The sequence below is a fragment of the Stylophora pistillata genome, chromosome 4 (assembly GCF_964205215.1).
Source record: "Stylophora pistillata chromosome 4, jaStyPist1.2, whole genome shotgun sequence".
In the NCBI taxonomy this organism is placed as follows: domain Eukaryota; kingdom Metazoa; phylum Cnidaria; class Anthozoa; order Scleractinia; family Pocilloporidae; genus Stylophora; species Stylophora pistillata.
The window spans coordinates 8,213,546-8,236,360 of record NC_142522.1 but is presented as its reverse complement, the minus strand read 5'-3'; the positions used below and the strand labels follow the sequence as shown (position 1 = coordinate 8,236,360).

At 39.9% G+C, this 22,815-nt stretch overlaps 1 protein-coding gene and 1 pseudogene across 2 annotated transcripts in view; both read right to left on the bottom strand.

Moving 5' to 3' along the window:
* Nucleotides 1–4,082: 4,082 nt before the first annotated feature.
* Nucleotides 4,083–8,057, bottom strand: LOC148732253 (cln5-like protein 1). Its single transcript, XM_088758064.1, has 4 exons — nt 7,926–8,057; nt 7,070–7,176; nt 6,685–6,808; nt 4,083–6,023 (listed from the first exon to the last, which is right to left on the bottom strand). Exons 1-4 carry the CDS (start codon nt 7,944–7,946, stop codon nt 5,946–5,948), a joined length of 330 nt encoding a protein of 109 aa, XP_088614190.1. The 5' UTR covers nt 7,947–8,057; the 3' UTR covers nt 4,083–5,945.
* Nucleotides 7,980–22,815, bottom strand: part of LOC148732252 (tetratricopeptide repeat protein 37-like) — a 29,514-nt pseudogene continuing 14,678 nt past the window's right edge. Inside the window, exons 24-42 of the transcript XR_016000323.1 lie at nt 21,905–21,936; nt 21,306–21,406; nt 20,648–20,750; nt 19,956–20,048; nt 19,268–19,354; nt 18,849–18,933; nt 18,252–18,340; nt 18,140–18,149; nt 17,750–17,908; nt 16,956–17,030; nt 16,252–16,496; nt 15,172–15,253; nt 14,706–14,833; nt 14,424–14,547; nt 14,207–14,325; nt 13,834–13,892; nt 13,708–13,754; nt 13,521–13,593; nt 7,980–8,116 (exon numbers count right to left, since the gene is read on the bottom strand). The product of XR_016000323.1 is annotated as a tetratricopeptide repeat protein 37-like (transcript). The remainder of the gene's footprint in view (nt 8,117–13,520; nt 13,594–13,707; nt 13,755–13,833; nt 13,893–14,206; nt 14,326–14,423; nt 14,548–14,705; nt 14,834–15,171; nt 15,254–16,251; nt 16,497–16,955; nt 17,031–17,749; nt 17,909–18,139; nt 18,150–18,251; nt 18,341–18,848; nt 18,934–19,267; nt 19,355–19,955; nt 20,049–20,647; nt 20,751–21,305; nt 21,407–21,904; nt 21,937–22,815) is intronic.

Below are 22,815 nucleotides of genomic sequence, written 5' to 3'. Positions count from 1 at the left end.
CAGTGGCAGTGATGGAGAAGTGGAGACAGTGGAGGTGAGTCCGATTCAAGTGGGTATTTGCTACATTAATTGGGTATTTGCGACCCGAGTACTAGTTCGAGCCAGCGCTCATTCCAGTCATCGGCACTTCCCATTGCCCCAAGCAACGCCTAGCAACGCCATGGCGTCGCTTTCGAACGCACAAACATCATTGTTTTCCAGCCAATGAAACAAGTTTATTTTTATCCCCTGGCAGACACGAAAAGGTTTGAAGATGGCGGCGAAGGACCAAGGCTGCGATCTCCACGAAAGACGGGCGCCGTTTTGCTTGTCAAAATGAGAAATTTATTATTAATTTTCGTCACCACACCTAATGCTGCTATAACTGTAGTCATTTTCTGGCTCATATGGAGGAAAATCAGAAGTTTTCCCAAGGATTTGGATGCCAGATAGCGAAACTACAGTGCCAGAAGGTAAGCGTCTGGAGAGGTAAGCGTCTGGAGAGATTTTCGCTTTCAGCGCTAAATTTTATTTTCTTAAAGCGCTCACAGCCTAGCAACGACGCCATATTGAAATTGATTGTAACGGAATCAGACTTATACTTTTGAGAAGTTAAGTATTTAGGTCTCAAACGTTAAAATTTATCCCTAATTTGAATTTGTTTACTTCAATCCTACATAAGAACTTATTTATATTCTCGTTGCGGGGATTCTACACGGGGTTTCTGGTTGCAGTTTAAACTTAAGTATTTATCTTCTATTCTTCTTGTTGTTGCCACGAAACGAAATATATATCTTGGGTATAAAGCTCGATTTTCTTTTTATATACGGCCAGATTAAGTTATTCACGACTCAAGATGTTGCTGTTTGCGTTTTAAATTTTGTCGCCTTCTCAGCTTAGGAATGATTTCTCTATTTTCAGGGTATGTTTTGACATAGTGCTCCTCCAGCATCTTCTTCAGTCTAAACTCATCGACTTGACTAGATCGTAGATACTGTCCATCTTCACTGTTTTCAATGGATTTTTACAAATATCCTCTTACCCGGGGTACCTTAGTATGTGTGAAGAGTTGGTGTTAGAAGACTATAGGGAGGACCCGTTGAGAGAGACTCGATTAGGTTCCAGGTTGTGTCGCCTTCTCGGCTCAGCAATGATTTCTCTATTTTCAGGGTATGTTTTGACATAGTGCTCCACCAGCATCTTCTTCAGTCTAAACTCATCGACTTGACTAGATCGTCGATACTGTCCATCTTCACTGTTTTCAACGGATTTTTACAAATATTCTCTTACTCGGGGTACCTTAGTATGTGTGAAGAGTTGGTGTTAGAAGACTATGAGGACCCGTTGAGAGAGATTCGACTAGGTTCCAGGTTGCGTCGCCTTCTCGGCTCAGCAATGATTTCTCTATTTTCAAGGTATGTTTTGACATAGTGCTCCACCAGCATCTTCTTCAGTCTAAACTCATCGACTTGACTAGATCGTCGATACTGTTCATCTTCACTGTTTTCAATGGAGTTTTGCAAATATCCTCTTACCCGGGGTACTTTAGTATGTGTGAAGAGTTGGTGTTAGAATACTATGGGGAGGACCCGTTGAGAAAGATTCGACTAGGTTCCAGGTTGTGTCGCCTTCTCAGCTCAGGAATGATTTCTCTATTTTCAGGGTATGTTTTGACATAGTGCGGCTCCTTCAGTATCTTCTTCAGTCTAAACTCATCGACTTGACTAGATCGTCGATACTGTTCATCTTCACTGTTTTCAGTGGATTTTTACAAATATCCTCTTACCTGGGGTACCTTAGTATGTGTGAAGAGTTGGCGTTAGAAGACTATGGGGAGGACCCGTTGAGAGAGATTCGACTAGGTTCCAGGTTGTGTCGCCTTCTCAGCTCAGGAATCATTTCTCTATTTTCAGGGTATGTTTTGACATAGTGCTGCTCCAGCATCTTCTTCAGTCTTGAGGAATCAGGTTTAACTTGGAGGAACTGCGTGGAGAGCCCGACAAACTCATGACGTATTGACTCGCCGCCCTGCTCGCCAAAGAAAGCCAAGAGAAACTTCCATCTTCTTATAAACTGAACTGCGTGCTCTTTAAGCAGTGTGCATCTTGGGTGGAAATGTAGCTGTCAGGAAGTTAGTTCGGAAATATGTCATCTTCCTCGACGTCTTTTTCCACGCTTATGCCGAAATTGTCTTGAATAAACTGGACATTCGAAGAGCAAAGATAGCTGGACTCTTTATAACCTTTAGATTTAGCTAGTTTTCCCCCACAGATTCGGCAGAGGTCGGCTAAATACTTTGTGTTTGTCTGACATGCCGTGACAGTGAAGAAATACCCAGATATTAAAAACAGTCGCCACGGCGTTCAGCGAAAATCTCAGTCTGAAAAATTGTTAGCTGAATACCTTTGCTAAATGCAATACTAATTAAAAATGGTACTAGTGTTACGAGGAAAACTTCCAAAGACACAATATCGTGATTCAAACTTCCCTTATTTCGTAACATGGAACGCGCGACATGATTCACATGAACCAGACGCAAGGCTACGAACTATGCAACTCATATTTATAGAGCAAGAGTAACACGTAGGCTGTACAGCGAAGCGTCAGTGAAGTATTAACTGAGATATTAACGTGAAGCTTAACAAGTTAAATAGATTGCGCGGTCGCCAAGCTAATGTCCAGATATGAAGCTCTGAAAGCGCCGCAATGATAGCCTCCTGCGCAGACGTTCTTTTAGGCATAGTCACGCAATCATTCCTCCCCCACGTGGGGGAGGAATGATTGCGTGACGATGCCTAAGAACGTCTGCGCAGGGGGCTATATTAAGAAAGATTGGCCTTGACCTCTCGCGTGACAGCCGTTCAACATCGCATTAGATTTTGTCATCTTTTAGCCAGAACTCTTTTAAAGCTGGACGCGCTGCCTATTGCGGGCCAAGAAAGAAACTTTGAGGAATTAAACTAAATGGATAAAGCTTTAAGATGATGTATATTTTCGTTTGTAAATATATCATACAAGACCTTTTTAAAAGCCTTTAAATGGGTCATAACACCAGTTCAGCGGTTCGCATTGCATTTTTTGACAAAATAGCCCGAACTCTTCTAAACCAGGACGTGCCGCTTATGGCGGGCCAAGATAGAGAATTGGAAGAATTAAAATAAAAGGATAAAGCTTTAAGATGATGTATATTGTGATCTATAAGTATATCTGGCAGACCTCTTCATCGGCCACTTAAGTTTATTTATTACAATTTATTTATTTATTACAAATTCACTCCACAAGAATACACAAACAATTAGTTTTAATTACATTTAAGGTTAATGAAAACCATAAAAGGAAAAATTGTGGAGGAGACAACCAAAAGCGATGACGCACCATACAAGGGGTGCCCCCTCTAATTAAAAAAATAATAAAAAAATTTTTATTACAATTTATTTATTACAATTCATTAAAGTTGACCTTTATTTTACCTCCGCGAAAGAGACGCGAAGTACTTTGTTTCAACGGGTCACTATTCAGACTTTACGTACCAACATAACAAGATATTATTACTTTCCAAGAGATGAAAGGACCATCTGCTGGCAGACAAAATTTAAAAGCGGGATTGCATCGCGTTGTAGCGTACGAAGTTGCATAATTTTTCATTGCTTTACGAGGGGGACAACGGCCATTTAGGCGTATTTTGAACTTTTCGATTTTACGGATAAAAAAAGCGCGATAGAACTTTATGATATAATTTTCGAAAAAGGTTCATTAAAAAGCCCTTTAGAAAAGTAAAATGAATTACGAAATTTTGCAATTGTCGGCAGATTCTCGATATTTATGGTCAGTGGCTCTTAAATCATTTACTGGTGCTGTTGACGGTTTGTAGATTTAGGTCCTCGCTATTGTTTGTTTACGATTGCTCAAACGTGTTTTACATTAGCGTTCGTTTCGTTTTTTGGCATTCATCTCTCCGAAGACCGAATTGCTCCAGCATTTTCAATTTAACTCAGAGCAAAACCTAAGTAGAAGTACGGATTCACTAATGCTGCAAATCAACGCGATCGAGCTTTAAACTGACCTGGAAATTTGGATTACAAAGTCGCAAATGAGACTCAAAATACAGCGATATATTTGGATTTTATTGTAACCCATTGACATAGATTCTTCTTGAATACATATGTAAGGATTAGCGTACGCTATACATACATCAGTGAATGCACAACTATGATTCCTATAACCTGTTCACTATTTAAGGGAAAAAGAAAATGAATTTTGCAATATCTAATGAACACAAGATTGATTACTGCCCAATGTTTTGTTTCTGAAGCTCCAAGTTTTAAAGTAGTTCTTGGCACTGGACAAAATCGACCATCATAGCAGACTGGCAATTCCAGTACTTGACTGGGAGCTTCTTCCGTCCACAAAACCCACTCTCCCATTACTGTATATTAGAGCACGAAGAGTGGGTGAATGGTAAACGGAAAAGCCTTTTTATGTGCGGTTTAATTGGCGATGAACGAGAAAAACTATTTATACTATTCAGTTTCCGTCTCACGCCTCTTGCGGCTTTGGGCCCGTTTCGGCCGCTGGATGCTTCAAAGCGCACACAAAACAGTTAGTTAAGCACGCTACAGATGAATCAGTCATTAGAAGATTACCATCGTGTCATATTTGATCCACTCCTTCATTACTTTCTATTATTAGACTTAATAACATAATAAACATAGCACACATCGTCTGATTGGTCAATTCAGTTTCCAAGCGGATGCATCATCAGGTATTAGAGCCCGCGTATAACTAGTTATGTCATAAAAGCAATAGAACGCATTGATAAAGCCACCTGAGATATTGGGAGAACACGAGGAAGGCTGTTTTATCATAACACCAGTTTTCTTCGAAACACTGGGTAATTCCTCGTCTTCTCGGATAAGGACCGTAGGTCTCGGATAAGGACGGTAGGTCCTCCTCCAGGCTTAGGGGTAGGAGACGTTAATTTTCCACGCACGAGATTACTGTGTGGTGGATGTCCTCCCCTGGGATGGGATGGGTAGGTATATCTGCTGAAGATGGGCTGTATTGCCCTTTACAGATTAGTTATTTAGATTTAGATACAACCGAGACCGGGGAAACACAGTCCTTTAACTCCCAGAAGAGATTTACATCTAACTTCTCCCTACAACATCCATAAAAATCCATCCAGCAAATAGGTAACGAGAATACTTAAACTTATCAGTTAGAAGGTTGTCTTGATCTTACACCGAATTCTTGCAAGTAATTTAAAAGGAAATGTTAGGAAAAGTTAGAGGCGAAAATTAACAATTAAATCTTAGGAGTTGAAGGGTCAAGCTAAATAAGATCATCAGGCCTGTTTTATCAACGGCTACAACTAGGAAGGAAAGTCGTCTTTCTAACAAATGATTGAGAACTATTAAAAAAACGTCCTAACTTACAAAAGCTTAGTGCTAATTCTATGAGGTGTTCACTCTATCGAAGCTAGAAAGTTTCCATACTGTTCACTTATCCCCCTTTTTCTTAACACGAGCAAAGCGAATACAAGCTCACACAGCGAGCGCAACACGTGATGAGGAAGTGAACCCAAAAGGAACTTGGTTGAGAAGAAATTTTTTATATCGCTAATGCAAAGTACCCCACCCCTAAACCCCCCTGCCCCCCTCCCCTCTAAGATCGCCACTCCTCGCCTTCCCCTATTTCGGTCGCGTCCAACTTTCACGCTTCGTTAGAATGATTTACGTACTGTAATATCAAGTCTGCAAGGTGTAACAATTACAGAGGGGACTGGCCACTTTTAACCCTTTCATTCTTAATTAATTCTCATGATCCTTTATCTAAATTACTAGTTAAGCCATTCTTTTAATGAATTACTTCTGGAATTACTAAGTCCTTTCTAGCTACATATCGTGAAAAACCCACTAGAAAAATAGCGACTTTCTACACTTCAAGACCTAAAATATTGGGTTGGATTACATGGAATCGTAACTCTGTCGTGAGGTGGACATCTCAGAACAAGTGATCTTAGCAAGGGCAAAGGAAAACCCATCCTGAAAAATAAATTATTGATTAAAAATTTTTCGTTCTAGCTAAAGCGTGGGGCTACACAAAGCAAAACCATGAAGGGAGGTTCACAAACAGAAAAGAAGATTGCAAGTGAAAGGGTAGTACGCCCCTCTCGGTGTAAATATTAGAGAAACAAACAAAAGAAAGAGCATTAGGAGCAGTGTACATGGTAAGAGAAAATAATAACTCCTTTTATAAAGTTAGAGTCATTGGGTCCATCCCTGAGTCAATGACTTAAACTACATAGATTAACTGATATCATTTCCAGAGAATAAATTATACCCTCAGATCATACAAAAAAACGAGTCCAAGAGAGCATGAATTGACAGCCCAAGGTCGTATTTTAAAAACAAAATCCATGTACAAAAAATTGGAAAAGATTTTCCCTCTTTGGTTATCATCTGCTTCTTCCTCTTCTTGTAAAGTAAGAAATTCCCTCACTACCAAGATGATAGACAAGTCTACTTTCAGAGGCCTAAACACAAAATTTTCCTTCTCAAACAAGATTTCACCCATCTTAAGAACCACAAAAATTTGCTCCTCAGAACACAAAAATTACCATTTCATAAAGACTCCCAAAGATTCTTCACACCACACTACATTCTTAGCAATATTTTTCATATCAAGGACCAAAACAGCTCTTACCGCAATTAATCCTGGTAGATCTGACCAAAATTTGGAATTGGGGATCATTTCCTTTCCTGTTTTCCCTGCTCCTTTATTTACCAGTACTCCAACCACACAATACAAAAACAATCCAGGAAAGAATCTAAAGACATTCAAAAACAATTCTGATTGTAATTTAATGATTATTTTTTCAATTACATGTAATTAATTAATTTTCTGTTGTGAAATATGCACATTTGTTTGTCCTTGGAGCTTGTAGCTCACAGATTTCATCCGGCTTCTTGGAACAGATCGTGTCCACTGAAAAATATCCGAGCATATTTTTGCACCAAATGGAGGCTATCGTTTACATGTTTCCACCCTAAATGGGGACAAATCTTCAACATAATAAATTATTACTTACAAAATAAGCATTATTGATCCAACACTCAGAGGTTTTGAAGGTTCGCCATTTCCTCCTCCACCCCCTCCCCTTGAACAAGCTCCATCATAGTCAAACACTATCCAAACCTATCACAAAAAGGAAAAACAGCCACACACACTATAAGAATTCTCTAAAATAGTACATATGACTTTATCATTCTTAAATCAATGTATAATTATGAAAATATGACATCAATCACATTTTGAACCCAAAGCTAAAAATCTGACCTCAGTTGCATCTATGTGATAATAAGTTTTATCAACTTATTTATTATCTATTATTTATTTAAGGATTTGTACCAAGTACTGGAGCAGAAACAATAAGACATGGGTCCCCTACGAGGTTTAAGCTCCAACAAACCCACCCATCCCACCCCAGGGGAGGACATCCATCATACAGTAATCTTGTGCTTGGGTTTTGCACATCTCCTACCCCTAACCCTGCAGGAGACGGGACCTCCATTTATTCATCCCTATCCAAGAAGACTAGAATATCTAACCATTTCTTGATGTTATAGAAAGGTAGCATATTCTTCTCAATTATTTTAAGACCTTGAGTGTTGGTCCGGCCGGGACTCGAACCCTCAACCTTCCGCACAACAGTCCAGCGGTCTATCCATTGAGCTAACCGGGAGGCGGTACTGAATTTTATATTTCTTGATTCTGGGTCACAAATAAAAACTCAGGGTTTCAAAGGAAAAAAATTCATCTTACTTTGCAGGAAAATAAACACCAGAAAAACCCCACACCAGCTACAATTTTTCCATAGCATTCATTCATTCAACTTAAAAAGCATTTTACCAGTATATACAAAATACAGCTTTTAGCCACTCTACCTTTCCAACAGAGTCCACCATCACATTGTTTGGAGGATATGTGACTCTATTTTTACCACTTTCATCATCAGATCTTTTCCATACAGAACTTTTGTTACACTGGAACTTGATTGTAGCTTCGAAAAAATAAGGCAATAGTGATCCATTGACTAGCTCTCCTAGTTCATAGTTTACGGTGAAGTAGTTCCATTCTAAAAGCAAAATAAGGAAATTATTTCCTGGAAGACAAGTTGCCTTCACTACTGGAACCCCAGGAGTGACTAGCCATTTAATTTCTCCCTAAATATAACTTCCAAATCTCACATTAACCTCTCACGCCCTAAAGTCAGATGCCATGTTCTCCATACTCTTCTATATACATTTCCTTTGAAATTGATGAGGAGAATTTGCTGAACAATCTAAGTTTCTTCTGTTGGTGACCATCTTTCTTCAATAAGAGGTTTGACAGAGTAAAGATTAATGACCACATTAGTTAATGGAAAACAATGGAACGTGGCTGTCTCAGAGTGTGGCACTTGGACCTCTAGAGCTAGCCAAAAAGTAAGAATACTATAGTGAGTTTGTGCAAAATAATTCTGTGTAACGTCAGGTTAATGTCAAAGTAACACAAGAGTTACATGTTATCACATCTAACTTACTGCCACCTTGTATGGAATTATGTTTAGTCATCCGATAGTAGAAAGATTGAGTGGATACAGGAACGCACAGTACAGGCAATATTTAAATTGAAGACAGAAAGGTATGAGGAACCTGCTGACGTGCTAAGTTACTGACTCTATACAACACATGTCTATATGATACTGCCACTCTGATGTATAAGGTTAAAAACAATCTTGTTTCCAGACGCCTATCACGACTGCTCAAAACTAAGAACTCTCAATACTACCTAAGAAACTGGGAATTTGAAATACCTCATTTTAACACTTATGGTAGTGTTAAACACACAGTCAATAAGATACCTGGGTCTATATGTCTGGTCAAAACTTAGCGAGGAATTAATAATGGTAATTGAACTGAGTGGAGTTCAATTTGGGCTGAAATCATACACGTGATTTCAAAATCAAACGAGTGCACAGCACGAGTTCGATTTGAAAACACAAGTATGATTTCAGAGCAAAATTGCACAACACGAGGTTCAATTACCACTGTATTACATTCATTTTGAAATCGCCCAAATACAGGACGTGGTCAATTGACATATTTTACTGATGCAGTACCGAGCCGGTTTTTAAATAAAAGTGGAACTGGAAATGCTTTAACATCTTATTTTGTATGCAAAACAGAAAGACTTTGACATCATGTGTCAAAAACTCAGTCAAGTGTAAAATGAGGCGATTTACAGCAAAAAATGGTGCAATTTGTGAATAAATCACCCCAATTAGAGCCAATCAGATTGCAGGAACCACCAGTGATTTCAAAATGGATGTAATAAAGGACAAACCTAACCATTATGATATTTCAGTCCTCATTGACAACAAATTATAGCAGTTGCTGCAAACTATGTAAATCAAGAACAGAATCCTTTTATATTATTTCATAGTATTTATTATTATCATAATGCTTTAAGAAAAGTATTTTAACACTTACTAATTAATTTTTAAACACTAGTTATTTGCCATTCACTTTAGTTAGGTGTACCCAATTAGCTAATCTAAAGTTTAAAACATTGACAAAATTTTCATTCACTCATAAATTTCCTTTATTCCCATGATCGTAATGATTGATTCAGCTGTATTATTGAAAGGAGAAATTGGACGGTGGTAACTCAAGAGTACAGTATGGAAAATATGCAAACTGATTTTATGCTGAAAGGGTTAAAAAGAAACAAGTTAATGCATCCACAAAATAAGAAAGGTACCTTGATTAAAACACCAAACAACAACTACCATTTGTTATCTGTCATTCCGTAAAGTTAAAGAAAATTGAAAAAATTCTCAAAGTGTATAAATTCATATCGTACAAAGCCATGACTTAAATATAACTAGATGGCCATATTGCCTGGGAAGCCCAATAAGAACAATATTAGACTCCAAAGTATTTGACTCTTACATGTACATCCTAAGACAAAGGATTTGACACTCATTTATCTTGAAAACCAAAATGAACATCCCTTTCTATAACATTTAAAAATACTTCAAAACTATTGTATTTAACAATTATTCGCCGAAGGCGTGGTGAATATCGTCGAATAATCCCCGAGACGAAGTCGAGGGGATTATTCGACAATATTCACCGAACCTGAGGCAAATAATTGTTTTAGTATAATTTCAGAGCTGAAATTATACTAAAAAAAGGAAGTTACTTCACTAAGTTTGACCTTAAAAGTGGGTATCACCATTTAGATATTTCTCCCGACCACCAACGTTTCCTTGGGTTTAGCTGGGTCATGTCTGATAGAAAACCTAGTTTCTTCATGTTTACTGTCTTACCGTTCGGTTTATCTTCAGCGCTTTACATCTTCACCAAGCTACTCAGACCTTTAGTTAAACACTGGCGATCTCAGGGTATACACACTGTTATTTACCTTGATGACGGTTTCGATGTCGAATCTACCAAGTTGTCAAGTGAGATTAACTCTAGCATCATTAGATCAGATCTGGCTTTGGCCGGCTTCCTAGCTAACCAAGATAAGTCAGTTTGGGATTCTGTGCGTTTAATCACTTAGCTTGGTATCGTTTGGGATAGGCTTCTAGGAAAAATTAGCATTACTGAACCCCGAATAGATAAGGCTTTGTTTCACATTGACGACACCCTTCAAGATCCTGGACTTTCTGCTAGAGGCCTGGCCTCCATTGTGGGTAAGATCATCTCTAGGAGCCCTATTCTAGGGAATCTTAGCCGGATTATGACCAGGCATTGTCAGACGTCTGTAGCGACTGCCCAAGACTGGGGCAGTGTGTTTGCTCTTGATAGGTATTGCATGGTAGAGCTTCAGTTTTGGAAGGCTAATCTTCGCTCTGTTAACTCCAAATCTGTATCGGATTTGGCATTCCCTTTCATATCCATTTACTCGGATGCTAGTAATATAGCCTGCGCAGGTCACATTGATGGGGTAGATGTGCACGCTCACAGGATGTTTATAGAAGCAGAACGCCAGGAGAGCCCTACTTACTTCGAGCTGTTCAGTTTGTTCTTAGTTCGTTTAGTTCGTTCCTTCCTAACTCTAGGGTTAAGTGGTTTACCGATAGCCAAGGGGCGGCTAGGATCGTGCAAGTTGGCAGCATAAATTTCAATCTGCATAAGTTAGCTTGCGACATTTTTTCGTTTTGTTTCAAGGTTGGAATTTATTTAGACCTTGAGTGGGTGCCATGGACACTTAATGAAAAAGCAGATTTCCTCAGCAAGATTGTGGATTATGACGATTGGGAGCTTGCCCCCGGGTTCTTTCGGCAGCTGGACGTGTTTTGGGGGCCATTTACGATTGATTCCTTTGCCACCCACTACAACAAGAAGGTCTCGAAATATTTTTCAAGATTCTGGAATCCTGGGACAGCGGGAGTTGACGCGTTTTTCCAAGACTGGCAACACGAAAATTGCTTAGTTGTGCCACCGGTCGTATTCTTGTCAAAATTCCTCATTTTCATGTTTCGATGCAATGTCAGGGGGACATAAGTGGTACCTTACTGGTCGTCTGCACCTTTCTGGCCTTTGTTGGTTCGTAAGTTTTGGGACTTCGTTGTCGATTATTCAATTTTTTGAGGGTCGGTTAGCATTGCGTCAAGGTTGTAATACGAACTCGCTTTTAGGTTCAGCCTCCTGGAACGGCTTAATCCTTGCTGTAAAACTTCAATTTTATCGGAGCGCTGTTAGTAACACTCCAAACTGACCTTGTTTAGAGTGTCTCATGGCGAGGGCTTCTTGTACTGTGAACCCACTATTGCAGATCTCGGATCTATAGACCAGTACTTCTTAAGCCGTTGGCACTGAGTGTTCTTGTATTTCATGCCGGTTGCCAGCTTACACGTTTTTGTAGCCGGTTGGCAGGTTTGTTCGAGCCGGATGGCAGCGAACTTGAGCCGGGTGGCTATGAGTATTTTGCTGGGCTAGGGATTTGTTTACTGTCCCCCCCCCTCCCCCACCTCACATTATTTCTTAGTACTTTTGTTTTCCTTAGGATTTGATAGAAGCCTCCTCTTGGGGACTGACGTGTAGGGACAGAAGACGTACAATCGTGCAGCAAGTTTTGGCTTCTAAAGCCAATTCTTCCGTTAAAAAATGTTACCCAGTATAGGTATTTCTCCGTGTACCTTAGGTCCAGAGGCGTGAAATTAGTCCTGCCTTGCGTTAGTTTACTCGTCTCAGAATACTTGTCTTATCTTCATGAAACTAAAAGATCCTATGCTGTCGTTTTGTCTGCGTTCTGTGCGTTAAAGTGGGTCCATGATCTTATCCCTCAGGGTGCACAGGGTAATCCGGTTGACACTGCGCTAAATCACAATCTGGTTCTGGCCAGCAAACGAGCTTTCAATAGGCCAGTCAACAAAACGAAGCCCATTACCCCCGACATGATATATCGTATTTGTGTTCAGTTTGCCCACGAAGGCAGTAATCTTAAGGATTTACGTACAGCTTTACTGTATGTCTTAGGATTTTATGGTCTCTTTAGGATCAACGAGCTATTGGATGTGCAAGCATCTGATATTCTAGTTCACGATGATCACCTAGAGATTAATGTTAAGAGTAGTAAAACTGATCAGTTTAGGCAAGGTAATATAGTATTTACTGCTAAGAGTGGCGGGGCGACATGCCCCCACTCATTATTGTCTCGATATCTTTCCGCAGCTAGCATTGATCTCAATTCATCAGCGTACATTTTCAGAACACTTCGACCTCGTAAGAAGGACAATTTGTATACTTTAGAACCTAGGAGGCTCAGCTATACTAGGTGTAGAGAATTGGTTAAGGAAGCATTCTTGGCTATACGAGTAAATTCGGTCAGTTTTGGCACTCATAGCCTTAGATCTGGTGGCGCAACGTTTATAGCTGACAATCTAGCGAAGTCAGGTTCTTCTGACAGGTTACTCATGCTCCACGGTCGCTGGAAATCGGAAACAGCTAAGAATATGTATATCAAGGACTCCACAGACAGTAGATTACATTTGACAAGGTTGTTCCCTACCTTTGGCATAGAAGAAATGTAACTTATTTTTTTTTTTTTCTTACTTTATACAGTCGGAGCTTTATATATTCTTGTAACCAAATACTTTGGCTTGTATAGCGTGTAATGGCATTAAAGCATCGTCGGTCAAGTGCTCTCACTCTGCCTGCCTTATAGTTTGTGTCTATTGTCTGCGTCAGCGTTCTGGAGAAGGAAAATATTTTTCGTACGGACGAACGTAGTGAGGGAGTAGGAAAGAGGTCTTACAAGTGTGTAGTGCTGTTTGCATTTGCAACAGCCATTGCTTTATCTCGCCCTCACGCTTGCCTCGCGATTGCCTCCGCTCAAAATTCTCAACGACCCTTTTCCTAACTTAAACTGAAGTTACCCTAAGTAAGCCTGTTAAATCCAGACAGGAAGTACTCGTTAACAGTGCATCTGCTTGACACTGAAGTCCTGTATATACCATCATATAATTCAATCAAGAGTCTCTTTACCTGCAACTCGTCGGGACAGGCCTGCAGTAGATAGGACGCTAACTGACTCCACAATAAGCTGCTTCTTGGATTACTGTAAAAAAGTCAACAGAAGTGATTCAGCCTGGGCTAAAAATCAACCCAGGCCCGAGTGAAAAAGCTCTTAGAGGACAAGAACAAAGGAAAGGAAAGAACCAGTGCATCTTACCGATGGATCTCTTTCATGATGTGACTCCGTCCAAGTTTTTGATTTCCCTGTAACGTGATAACAACAACAATTGCATTGTACTCGAAACACAAACAACGCACACGTAAAGAGAGACTTAAAGCATACCTGCATGGCGTAAAACCGTGAGTAAAGATAGCAAATATTGCCCGTTAAAACATCAGACCCTGACAGACAAGATATTAACATATAATAAGCTAAATGTCTGTGTTTAGATAATAAGCTGAATCATACACGGATTTTCACTGTTTCCTACTTGAGGTCTATTGGAGGACAGACGCACCTAGACGTCATGGCACCATCAACAACATCTTGCCTTTTTTCTTATATAAAAGTAATAGATTTGGAATGCATTTTTTCCAGAAAACCTCTTCGACATTGGACCTGGGCATAAGTAGGTTAGTGCTGTACTACTGCTGAGGTCTTTTTTTTTTAATTTTCTCCCCCTCCCTCCAGTAATTCTCTACATAACCTGCCTTACCGTTCTTTTTGTTCATAAGTTCACCTAGGGCTGCTCCAGCCAATGTAGCATCACCGCTCACCAAACCAAAGGCACACAGCGCCATGAGCCCGCGATCACAAGCGGGTTGCAATTGAGAACTGCAAGATAATAGGGTGTACATGAAATTTTTTTCCAAACATTTCGTTTACAATTAAAATTGGTAAATAAGTTATTGAATCCAATTATTCTTATTCACCTTTTAAAAAGCATTTCTTTTGCTCCATCTTTGTCATCAAGCGCGTATCCTAGCATGCCCATGGCGGTTAGAATGCAAGATCTGTCGGCATCTGTGGTAGCCAACTGGAAGGCCTGCTCATAAGCTGACATTGAACAAATTAAAGTTTATTTTTCTCTATGTAAAAAATAGAGAAAAGGTTTCACTTTTTCATGACCAAGAAATACCCGGTAATTTTCTAATCTAGCTGTTAGAAATTCACCTGTAAATCCGTCGACAGGTTTGATATATTTAGTTGATTACCTTGATAACTTTCTTTCAACTGACCAGCCATGAACAATGACAAAGCAAGCCCGCACAAGTCATAAAATGCGGTCAGTGGCTTCACTGCTTGATAAGTCTTGACAGCTTCCTTATATCGACTCATTGCACTAAAAAGAAAAAACAAAACAAAACAATACAGGTTTCCAATGCATGGAGCCCGTAAGAGTATTGGATGTGATGCTGGACCCTCGTAGGTTTACTCAGCAGTGTTATTTCCACCGTTAGCTTTCGGCCTTCTTGACACTGTTCACAAAAATAAATGTTCAGATGAAAGGATCGGCTAACTTGAGGATTGTTTAGGACGTGGTTTTGTCAAACATCGGCTAAACTTTGCTTTAATCACCGGCCCAAAGAGTCTAGGACACCAGTCAAGGAATTCTTTCCTCTGACACAGGCAGCAGCTTCGAACACTAAGGGAAAAGAAAGAAAGAGATACACAACTTACCAGAGCACTTTAGTTAACAAGCACAGTATTTAAATGTTGCTGGGCATCATCCGTTCCGCGTTCTTGAAGAAGATCAATCGCACTACGAAAATCAACAACAACAACAAAAACGACAAATTAATAGAAAACCAAAGGATTGGTGATAGCGTGGTGGCGGCGGTGGCGGTGGCGGCGGCGGCGGCAGCGGTGGCGGTGGTGGTGGTGGTGGTGGTAGTGGTAGTGGTGGTGGTGGTGGTGGTGGTGGTGGTGGTAGTGGTAGTGGTAGTGGTAGTGGTAGTGGTAGTAGTAGTTCTTTATTTAATGTGGCACCACACTTAGCTACAAGCTACTTTCCAGGAAGCCCACAACAAAATATTCAATAAAAAATTACAACCTACATCAAGAATTATGTACATTAAGTGAAATATTATTACAAAAAGGATATCGCAAATTCAAATATATATTTCTATACATGTGTAGTAAAACTTTGCGCGTATAGCATCTGGTAGCGCGTTCCAAGTCTTAGAAGTAAAATAACGAAATGACTTAAGACCATGTTTGGTACTGTTAACCTTAGGTAAGGAAAGCATGTTAGTGCCTCTTAAATTGTAATCAGTCCACCTTGGTTTAACTAAGTCAGCAATAGTTCTGGGAGCCTTATATAGAAAGCAGTTATTGACCGTTAGCAACATGTCTTGAATCATACGACTCTTCAATGTCGTATGCAAGCCGATACAATCGAGCAAGTCTTCATATGAAATACCCTTATCTTTATATACATATCTAACCGCACGTTGATTTACCCTTTCCATTTTCTTTGTATTCCTATTTTGTAAGAGAGGTATTTTGTAAGAATGTAAGAGATCAGTTGTATTCCTATTTTGTAAGAGATGTATTTTATCTCTGGGTTCAAAGAGGGGGGGGGGGGAGGTTTCAAATCAAACAAAATTGTAAATTTAGCGGGCTTTACCTGGAAATATGACACATTAAATAGACGAATGATAGCGCGCGCTGTAACTGAGAGATGTAATAAAGTCACTTCAACGAAGTAAGCACTTTTCTCCTCACGTTTTCGCGTATACGCGAATTTTTCTTCTTTACACCAAAACCGTCGCATGAATAATAATAAAATCTTTTAATTTATAAAGTTCTATACATAAAAAAAATGCAGTACCTGTGTATTTACTGAGGGCAGTGGCTGATTGAAGCACAGCCTTTCTGTATTCTGGATGAAGATGCGAGAGAGTAGCAGCAGGTTTTCCTTTGAGTATCACGTGATTTTTAGACGGTTTCTCTGATATGAGACTCGAACAGACCCAATGAGAGTAGCCAATACTACCTTCGACCTGAAAAGAGAAAATGTTATTTACTTATCAAAATTTTAGAGGGAATTAGCACAAAGTACACATTGAAAAACAAACTTAATAAACCCCTCAAAGAGAGAAAACCTCAAGTTGACCATATTTTACAAACAACAGAGTGACTGTGTGGAATGTACATCAGCCCGGCCTTCAGAGGTTCAAGTTCTTCACGGAAAATTGAATATAATTTTTAACGATTTTAAGTTATCTCAGTGAAAGACACACAAAATTAGTTTTTAAAAAAGGCAACAAACGACAAGATTGCTGGGGATGGAGAAAACTTGCAACTAAGTTTTTCAAGAAGCCTGACATAGCAATTTCGATAGTGTTTGGAAATTATTTCCTCTAAAACCATTCCGGCGAAACTTCATGGGGGTAATTAGCCTGAATTCGATTTTAGAGTCAACCTTAAGTGATTCTCTTAAGAGGTACCGTATTCCTTACGTGTGAGCCCAGTTCCGTTGTGTGTCGAAACAGATCTATAGCCTCTTCACTTCCAATAATCTCAGCAATAGTTGCCTTCATATTAAAACAAAAAATAGCAACTTACACCCAATATAAGCATCACCGAAACAAAGAGACGCTACCCCCACACTTAAGACTGAAAATAAGAATCACTAAATATGAACTATGCCGTAAGGCGAAATCCAAACACGAGAGCCTGCTGGCACGCTAAACAGACGACGGTTAATATCTATCATTAGAAATTTTTGTGTGTAGTATCGCTGAGTATTTTACGAGTTGTGCCGTATTTTGACGAGTCCGTAAGGCGAGTCAAATTACAAACAACGAGTAAAAATACAAACCAATACTACACAACAAAACTTCTGAATAGATTCTTTATTATTCAACTGCTTTTTTTTTTCTGCCTAGCCGCGTTTCTGCTCATTTCTCATGGGGCGGGAAAAGTAAAGCGGATAGAGAAGAGTAGCGCAGTCTACACGTTAAACAAGTTTTTTGTACGGAACAAATTAGCCAACTGTACATATCACAAGACACTTGTGCTCTCATTGTACCACTCATTGTACGTTTCATTCTGTACACTACATGCGGCTTGTTTCCGAAGGAAGTTTATGTCCACACTAAGCACAAAAACCTTTGGCTATTTTCGTTTACCCAAGGTATAAGGTACCCTTTGATAACAGCTGATACCAACAGGTTTATTATGGTTAAATGTGTAATGATGATGATAATGACGATAATTATCATTATTAATAATATCCTATACTAATAATTACCTGTCCAATCCACGCTGCGGTGTAAGACGGATCTAAAGCTTGAGAATTCTTGAATGCCTCATGAGCAAGCTGTAAAGAACTGTGAGAAAAAAGTGTTTTGCCCAATAACGCAACACAGTGACCTGGCCAGGTCTCAAACCCAGACCTCTCCACCCGGAGTCAACCGCTCTGACAATCATGCCCTCGTGTCTTCCCACGATACACTTGGGTAACATAGAAAGAAAGTTTTCTTATACAACTTACACCACTCTCTCAACCAAATCGATACAAAACTGGAATCAAGCGCGACTTGCTGACTCGCGCTTTTTTCGCGCATGAAATTGTTGAAGCTCTCCGAACACAATTCAACACAGTCGATTCCTGATATTTGGAACCCTCGCAAACTCAAACCTCGCACTCACTTGAACCCCAATTGATTACCCCTTGATTACCGCCACATCGTACCATCCATTTCTCGAACCACCCGGTCACTCAAAGCAACTTTCTTTTGCCTCATATACACTATTTCCTCTTCTTGAATTTATCAAAATTAAGACTGCTTGCCTGCAGAGACCTGTGCGACATCTTCTCTTTCACATCTCCATCTAAAATCTTTGGGGAAAAGAAAATAATAAGAATAAGTAGAGCTCTAAATTGAGAAACAAAAAATGTCAAAAAAATGCTTCTGAATTTAAACAAAATACTCCTTTTCAAAGATGTTGGGAACTGAAAAATAAAAAGCTTCTTCAATCGATTATCGCCTAAGTGTTTCAGCTCTCTCAATGGTTAAACATTATATCACTACCTGGATAAACGACACGGTAAAACAAAAGAGCTTGAAAGTAACTACACATGTTCTTCCATCTGTATTACTGGTTACATTTTTTGCTCTCAGTTCTCATTGGTTGATTATGATGTAACACTCGCTCAGTGGAGCTCCTTACGGTTGACCGTCATTAGTTTTATCCAAGGACACTCTACTGAACACCTCGTTATGTAACGCGCATTCAGGCGTTCTTTTTTTTCCTGGAGCGTGATAGCGTAGCAAGGCAGAACATCGGGCTCCCTGAAAAAAAAAACAAAGAACACCTGATCAAAGGTCACACTCTAATAGACCCACCTTGGCTTGCTGAAAGCAGTTGAATCCCAAGTCACTCCACAGGCTTCCACAATCAGGCTGCAGTTTCAATGCTCTTCCATAAGCACTACAGGAAGGAAAACATACAACATTCAAGAGACGTTAAATATTATAAGAGACTGTGAAGAAACGAAGAAAACTCGTTCAAAATTAGTCAAAACTAGGTTTATCTACGAGTTGGGTCAGGGCAAAAGATTACTGTTTATAATCAATCTCTTGGTTAGGGTGAGTTATGACGAGACGACTAAAAAAAGTTATTTACTTCAAACAGCCCACTTATAAAGAATTCTCAAGGTTCATCGATTGACGAAAACCATCTCCTAACTGAAATATAATTCTATTTGATTTATTGGCTTTAGGCGTCTCTGGGAAATGTTGTTTGTCATAAAATCAGCTCTTACCTTGATCCTAAAGCAAGGAGCTGTTTCTTATCCAGATCACTGTGTTCTCCCTGAATGTACTTCTTAAGGTTGTCTGGAATTGTTCCTCTACAAGATACACAAACAGACACACATTCAGACATAAGCCAGAGAAGTCCTAAACATTCAACTCTAAAATTATGAACAGTAGCAGCCGCGGTAAGCGGAAGTTATTCTGGCTTATGACTTAAGAACAACGGAATAAATCCCAAGGAGACGATGAGAACTCAAAGTAAAAACAAGCAAAATGCCCAAAGCGCGAGAAAACGCGGGAAAACGCGGCCGACCAAGGTTTGATTGGTTTCAATTTTGAATCTGATTGGTTGAGAAAAGTGGTGCAGGTTTTCCAAACCAATCACAAAGCTGACAAAGTTGTGACTGGTTCCAGTTTTGAATCTGATCAGTTGAGAAAAGTGGTGAAGGTTTTCCAAACCAATCACAAAACTGACAAAGTTGTGACTGGTTCCAGTTTTGAATCTGATTGGTGGAAAAAGTGGTGCAGGTTTTCCAAACCAATCACAAAGCTGACAAAGTTGTGACTGGTTCCAGTTTTGAATCTGATTGGTGGAGAAAGTGGTGCAAGCTTTCCAAAGAGAAGTAAAGCAAAAATAAAGCAATTCCGATTTACTCTCGACGCTTAATTGTAAATTGCTTTATAATGCAATCCTACCTAATGGAGCTGTTGGACACAGGATGTATGATGGTACAACAGTCACCGATAAGTTTCCACAGGCATGCAAGGCCAGGCTTGCAATGTACAGCTCTGTTCAAAACAAGAAGAAAATAAAATATAAAACTGATATGCGATCTTTCTGCTTACTTTTGCAAGCAGACAGGTCCACCTGCGGGCGTCTGAAAAGCGAAGTGTGCTCCATAAACCAAATATGTTTCATCTACGCCATTAACAGGATATGTGAAAATTGTCTGCAATGAGCTAAAAACAAAATAACTTCCCCGCCCGAATAAGGTCGTACAATTACCGTAAACAGAATGCAACAACGAGCAAAGGGAGGGCGGATAAAAGTAAGGTTATTAGGGATTTAATTGGTATGTGATTCCTGAGTATCGCAAACTCAACAGTAATGTGTCACCAATTTTGTCGCTGTTTTTTTTTTTCTTTCTTTTTTTTTTTTTTTGCTATTGTTTGTGTTTCTCGCGATCGGGTAATGTAACCATGCTCTGTTTTGTTTGGTTTTTTTTTTTTTTTAAACGAAGCTGCGCGTAAATGCATGAATATATGGCCACACAATTTTGATAAGGTTATATGCTGTGAAGGGATGATTTGAAAGTTACTGTTGGTGTTTGGAAGCAAGATTAGATGACCAAATTATCGCAAAAGAGGGGTTAGTTATGCACACATACTGAGCCAAAACGTGAATAGCTTCCATCACACAATCCACAGCCTTTCCATTAAAATCCTGCTGTAGTGCGGATCGTGCTTGGTTAAGATACGTCTCTCCAAGTCCTACAAAATAAAACAACCAGAACAAAGCTCTGTTCAGGATCACGTAAAAACATTTAGAAATCTTATTCATAGAGAATAGATACTCTCCTACTCTTCATCGAGACTGTTACTACTAACAGTAAACATATATTAAGTGAACATAGGCCGGATTACCGAATTTTTCCTCCGAAATTTGAAAAAGTTTAAGAACTTGCATTCAGCGGACACCATTATGAAGTGGATGTATATATCAAAATTAAGCACTTTAGAGACAGAAATACTGAAGAGAGCAAACAGCTCCATGAGCAATTGGAGTTTGGTTTTGAGCAAGTGCAGATGAAGAACCTCTTGTTTTCTTCTAAAACACTCGTTCAGGCAAGTTTTTGCGTCCATCTATCGCCTTGAATGACGAGATTGAAAAGCATTTGAATACTCGCTCTATTCCATTAGAGAGTTAATAATTAACTAACAATGACACCTGTTTTAAGCAGACACCCTGAGTTAAGTGGACACTAACTAGAGTCCCCCCTGGGTGTCCGCTTTATAGACATTTGTAAAATGAAACTGAAATTTTACCTTTCATTGCAGGAACATAATCATGTTGCATCTCCAGAATCTGTTTATATTCTTTGATTGCCTCACTATGGACACACAATAACTGTTTAATGGCCGCCAACCTGAGGAAAGATTTCCAAAAACCCGATCAGAGTTAGGTTGGACCAGGGCGGAGACAGGCTGGGCGATGAAACGAGTGCGGGGTCCGAGTAAAAAGGTATGATGCAGTCCACTACGACCGAGTTCAAACAAACACTGGCTCGTGCCAGTTCTACTCTGCATCACACATTGCACGAAAAGCGGACCGCTCGTTTCATCGCCCAATCTCTCTCCGTCCTGGTTGAACCTCTTACTACCCCAGCGCGAGTGACGTCATTCCCAGATATCTACCGTATCTGGATCCAATTTCATCAAGAAATAACTATCGATGAAGCACATTTAATGAATAACTTCACTCTCATTAACCATTTTCAGTTGTAAACAATTACAACATACTTCACACCACTTCCAAACGCAATCCTGTCCACAAAATTGCATTGAAACACAAAACATGCGAAATGACATAAACTGCTTTCATTTTAAGGGACTACGGATCAAAAAATTGCATTGCGCATACTTACTGGTAAAGGCAGTAGAGCGACGATGGGTCAAGCTGTAAATATGCAACGATATCATGATTATGTTGAACCATAACAAGTTCAAATAAAATTATTGACTGACTGATCGACTTACTTATGGACTGACTGACTGAGAGGCTGACTGATTCAATGACTGACTGACTGACTGACTCACAAGCTGACTCACTGGCTGACTGACTGACTGACTGACTGACTGACTGACTGACAGAGTGACTGACTGACTCACAAGCTGACTCACTGGCTGACTGACTGACTGACAGAGCGACTGACTGACTCACAAGCTGACTCACTGACTGACTGACTGACTGATTGACTGATAGAGTGACTGACTGACAGAGTGACCGACTGACAGAGTGACTGACTGACTCAAGCTGACTCACTGACTGACTGACTGAGTGACTGACTGACTGATTGACTGAGTGACTGACTGACTCAATGACTGACTGAGAGTGACTGACTGACTCACAAGCTGACTCACTAACTGACTGACTGACTGACTGACAGAGTGACTGACTGACTCAATGACTGACTCACAAGCTGACTCACTGGCTGCCTCACTGACGGACTGACTGACTGATTGCCTCACTGACTGACTCACTGGCTGCTTCACTGATTGACTCACTGACTGACTGACTGACTTACTCACTGATTGACTCACTGACTGACTGACTGACTGACTGACTGACTGACTGACAAGCCGACTCACTGGCTGCCTGACTGACTGACTGACTGACTGACTTACTCACTGATTGACTCACTGACTGACTGACTGACTTACTCACTAATTGACTCACTGACTGACTGACTGACTCACTCACTGTTTGACTCACTGACTGACTGACTGACTGACTTTCTCACTGATTGACTCACTGACTGACTCACTGACCTACTTA

Bases quoted from the DNA above. Each gene is read 5' to 3' on its own strand.
- LOC148732253 (XM_088758064.1), bottom strand. From the start codon at position 7,946: ATGGTGGACTCTGTTGGAAAG. The intron at 7,177-7,925 runs GTAGAGTGGCTA...TTTTTGTGATAG, and splicing joins TGGTGGACTCTGTTGGAAAG to GTTTGGATAGTGTTTGACTA. The intron at 6,024-6,684 runs GTAAGAGCTGTT...TTTATTTTTCAG, and splicing joins ATCTACCAGGATTAATTGCG to GATGGGTTTTCCTTTGCCCT.